Source organism: Populus nigra, chromosome 4, assembly GCF_951802175.1.
Source record: "Populus nigra chromosome 4, ddPopNigr1.1, whole genome shotgun sequence".
In the NCBI taxonomy this organism is placed as follows: Eukaryota; Viridiplantae; Streptophyta; class Magnoliopsida; order Malpighiales; family Salicaceae; genus Populus; species Populus nigra.
This window is the reverse complement of record NC_084855.1, coordinates 5,890,274-5,894,078: the sequence shown is the minus strand read 5'-3', so window position 1 is coordinate 5,894,078 and position 3,805 is coordinate 5,890,274. Positions and strand designations below refer to the sequence as shown.

The 3,805-nt window shown below is 35.4% G+C and overlaps 1 protein-coding gene across 1 annotated transcript; it reads left to right on the top strand.

The window, feature by feature from the left end:
- The first annotated feature begins 1,233 nt into the window (after window positions 1-1,233).
- On the top strand, window positions 1,234-3,443 carry LOC133692691 (V-type proton ATPase 16 kDa proteolipid subunit). The gene is made up of 3 exons (XM_062113798.1): window positions 1,234-1,681; window positions 1,824-2,109; window positions 3,055-3,443. Exons 1-3 carry the CDS (start codon window positions 1,603-1,605, stop codon window positions 3,185-3,187), a joined length of 498 nt encoding a protein of 165 aa, XP_061969782.1. The 5' UTR covers window positions 1,234-1,602; the 3' UTR covers window positions 3,188-3,443.
- Window positions 3,444-3,805: the final 362 nt, after the last annotated feature.

The following is a 3,805-nucleotide window of genomic DNA, read 5'->3' as shown; positions in this document are numbered from 1 at the left end:
ACCAGAGAAGGCAATTCAAACATCTATGACACACACACATATTTTTTAATTAACGTGAGTATTCGGGTCAGCTTGCGTATATCTCGACCAATCTCATCAGTCCTGAAGTTAACGATCATATAAACTTCTAGTAGCTATTATATTAGCAACCACAGGATTTGAACATAAAACAATAAAAAAATAAATTCTTTAATCTCAAGTTTTTATCATTAAATCATCTATTAAATGGTCAGGCAATTTTTAATTAGCTGGTGTGTATCCATGAAAACAATATAAAATAAAAATTTCAGCCAGCCTTTTATTAAACTAGAATGCGAGATAATAGTAGAAGAAAGAAGGGTCAACGTGACAAGGTCTGTAATTACTGCAGTCACAATGCCTTCAAGTTGTAGATTGGTCAATATTATTATTTACTGTATCACGATATTATACCTTATCGTCCAGTAACATATGATCAATTATCTATTATAAAACCAATTTCAAAGTGATTAGAAATCAACTAGGTGTTAATTTCCACCATGTCACGGGGCTAAATTATATTTTTATTAGAATAAAAAAAGCCCAACAAATTATAAACTATCCAACCACTGCGGACACTCTCCACCTCCAAAGAAAAATGACACTAGCTTTTTTTTAATATTTATTAAAATATAAAATTGCTACTCAACTAACCTAATCACAACAAAAAAATTATTTATAAAAACATAAAACAATCCTTAAAATCAATTTAATTTTTCTAGCTTTTAAAAATATTTATGTCGGCATAGATGTTACGAGTTGTTATTATTTTTGCTCATGTTTTTTTCTTTAATTTTTTACATGGTCGAAATTGTTCCTCATCTAATCTAATAATTATAAAAAAAATCTTTCTAAAAATACAAAAAAAACCCACCAAGGCCAACTTTGATTTTATTGATTCCAGTTATTTTGCTATTAAAATGTAAAAAAAATTATTTGTCTATAATTAATTCATCAATAACTAATGGGCATTATTAAAAGATGTAATTTTAAGTTTTCTGATAAGAATAATAAAAGCGTAAAAACACCAGTACAGGGAATAATGTTTCTCTCACAAGCTGCAATGAAAATTCCTGATGTTTTAACTATTTTTTAGTATATTTATTTTCATTTATTATATTATATCTTATTATTTAGTATTTCTTGAAGGCAAGCCAATGATAATGCCCTGGACATCTTTAACCAACCACAACAAGCACCCGTGACCGTTTAGGGTCCCCTGAAAGTCCACCTCCCAACATAGCGTCATTCGCCCTCTCTCCCCCTCTCTCTCTCAACGAAGCCCAATTCAAAATACAAAACCATCCAGATTCCAGCCCAAACCAGCTTTATCATTATACAGTTGATCGAGCTGTCAGCCAGGGTATTCTCGTCAAACCACCCCTTCCAGTCTTCCTTCTCGACACACGTGCAACCATAATCAATCATCGTCACCATCCCGATCCGATCCTCTTACTCCACCTTCCCTCTCAAAACCAGTGAGAAATTAAAACGAAGGAATAACAGAGAACAAGCACAGAGCACCATCTAATCCAAGGATCAGCATAATCCATCCTCGTCGCGAAACAAGGAAACAAAAGAACGATGTCTTCGACTTTCAGCGGCGATGAGACTGCTCCTTTCTTCGGCTTCCTCGGGGCCGCTGCTGCCCTCGTCTTCTCATGTAAGCAAAATAATTCTAAATCCTTTTATTTAGATAATCCTGTTTCATTACTGATTAATGATTAATTAGTAGCAGTGCTTTTATTTATTTATCTCATCATTTCGTGGAAATTATCATTAGTTAAAAAGTGGTTGTTTTACAGGCATGGGTGCTGCCTATGGGACAGCAAAGAGTGGCGTGGGTGTGGCTTCAATGGGAGTCATGAGACCCGAACTCGTTATGAAGTCAATTGTCCCAGTTGTCATGGCTGGAGTGTTGGGAATTTATGGGTTAATTATAGCTGTTATTATTAGTACTGGAATCAATCCAAAGGCTAAATCTTATTATCTTTTCGATGGATATGCACACTTGTCTTCTGGTCTTGCTTGTGGGCTTGCTGGTTTATCTGCTGGAATGGCTATTGGTATTGTTGGCGATGCTGGTGTCCGGTAAACCTTTTCGACTCCGCTTTCTTTTTTGTTTGTGTGTTTGTTTACTGAGATTTATGATTCATAAGCTTTTTATTTGACTTCAATTTAATCCAGTTAGTGGTTTTAGTAGAGATTTACTTAACTTGCGTTTGAATTTCACTTATGGATAAGCATCCCTGTGAACCATCATGGAACTAGTTTGTTGAAAGATAAGTTCATTGTAGATTTTGTTCCATAGAGAAATAACTCAGCTTGTAATGTCATTTTCCGAAGAAGTTTAATTCCACATGTAGTCGAGGCTAGATATCTCCCCTCTTTAGGAAGGAGCCCCCTTTTTTCTTGAAGAGGATTGGTTTTGTTCCATGCTTTGGTTAATTTATTATAATCACTCTGGAATCTGGCTGGATTTTTGTTTGGATCTTGTCAAAGAAATAAGCTTTATATGGTGGCTTGCTGCCATTAGCTTATTTGTTAAGCTCTCTTTTCCTGGTTATCTACATAACTATATGATTAGATGGATAATGTCACAGTAGCCATGAATTGGCTGTTTCTGTTTAGTCTTTGGGTTTATGAGATGTAGCTTTGTTGGACATAATATTTTAGTTTATAGATGTGTTTAAATAATAAACTTGTTACCTGTTGGGTCCACCTGCATTTCAAAATATGTCCCAAGTTTCAGGTTAGTGGATGTCATGCATGGGAATTTCATTTGTATAACGGAGATTTTATTGCTCCGCCTGTAATCTTTAATTTTTTTTCCTTTTTTCCTGGGTTAAAATTTTGGGGTTCTTTTATATTTTTCAAGCTTGGGTGCATGTTTTCCAAGGATATATTGCAGTTGCTGTTCTTTTTCCTCCATAGGTTTTATTGTGGAAATATAGAGTTAATTTAAGTTGTATGCACCTGCAAAGTGAGATGATAATTTTGTTCGTCTCTGTTTTTTCCATTAAAAAACAATTTCAGAGCTAATGCACAGCAGCCAAAGCTGTTCGTGGGCATGATTCTCATTCTCATCTTTGCTGAAGCACTTGCTCTCTATGGTCTCATCGTGGGGATCATTCTATCATCCCGGGCTGGTCAGTCTCGTGCAGAATGAAGAGTGCCAAAGCTTATGGTTTCTTGATGTTCTTTATCATGATTTAGAATGGGAACTGAGACTATGTTTACATTGTTCGATTCAATTTGCTATAATTGCCAAGCTCTTGTATACGTGGGATTCTCAGCATCCCTGTAATATTACTATATGATAAACCTCCCTTCTTGCGCTCAATTTATGAGTTCAAAACAATTCCCATCTATCGTTGATGCCTTTAGAACGATCCTGTTAATAAAGCAAGGTTGATTTTCTAACACATCATGCTTTATTTTCCCTGTGAATGAGCATGCATAGGATTTCAACTTATCAAAAGAACTTATCAACTTATTCAAATTGATGGTTGGTATGATGCTGATTATAATCCAGTGGCCGTGAACCAGAGACCTTTTCTGCCGGTAAAAAGAGGAGGAAAAAAAAACAGTAGGTCTGTCATTTAGAAATGCAGGCAGATGTCGTGGGTTCATTTGATGTGTTCACCTTCTATTTGCTCTTATTTGAATCAAGGTCATCTCCACATGCTGGGTTTTGACATGACCAGATGGATGGTTTAAGCATAATGACAAGTGACCGGAATTATATTTTTGCAATTTGGCTACTTGTCTTGTGAGGACTGACCTG

Excerpts from the sequence above, each read along its gene's own strand:
- LOC133692691 (XM_062113798.1), top strand. The coding sequence starts at position 1,603 with ATGTCTTCGACTTTCAGCGGCGATGAGACTGCTCCTTTCTTCGGCTTC. Across the intron at positions 1,682-1,823 it reads TGCTGCCCTCGTCTTCTCAT|GCATGGGTGCTGCCTATGGG; the intron begins GTAAGCAAAATA and ends GTTGTTTTACAG. Across the intron at positions 2,110-3,054 it reads GTTGGCGATGCTGGTGTCCG|AGCTAATGCACAGCAGCCAA; the intron begins GTAAACCTTTTC and ends AAACAATTTCAG.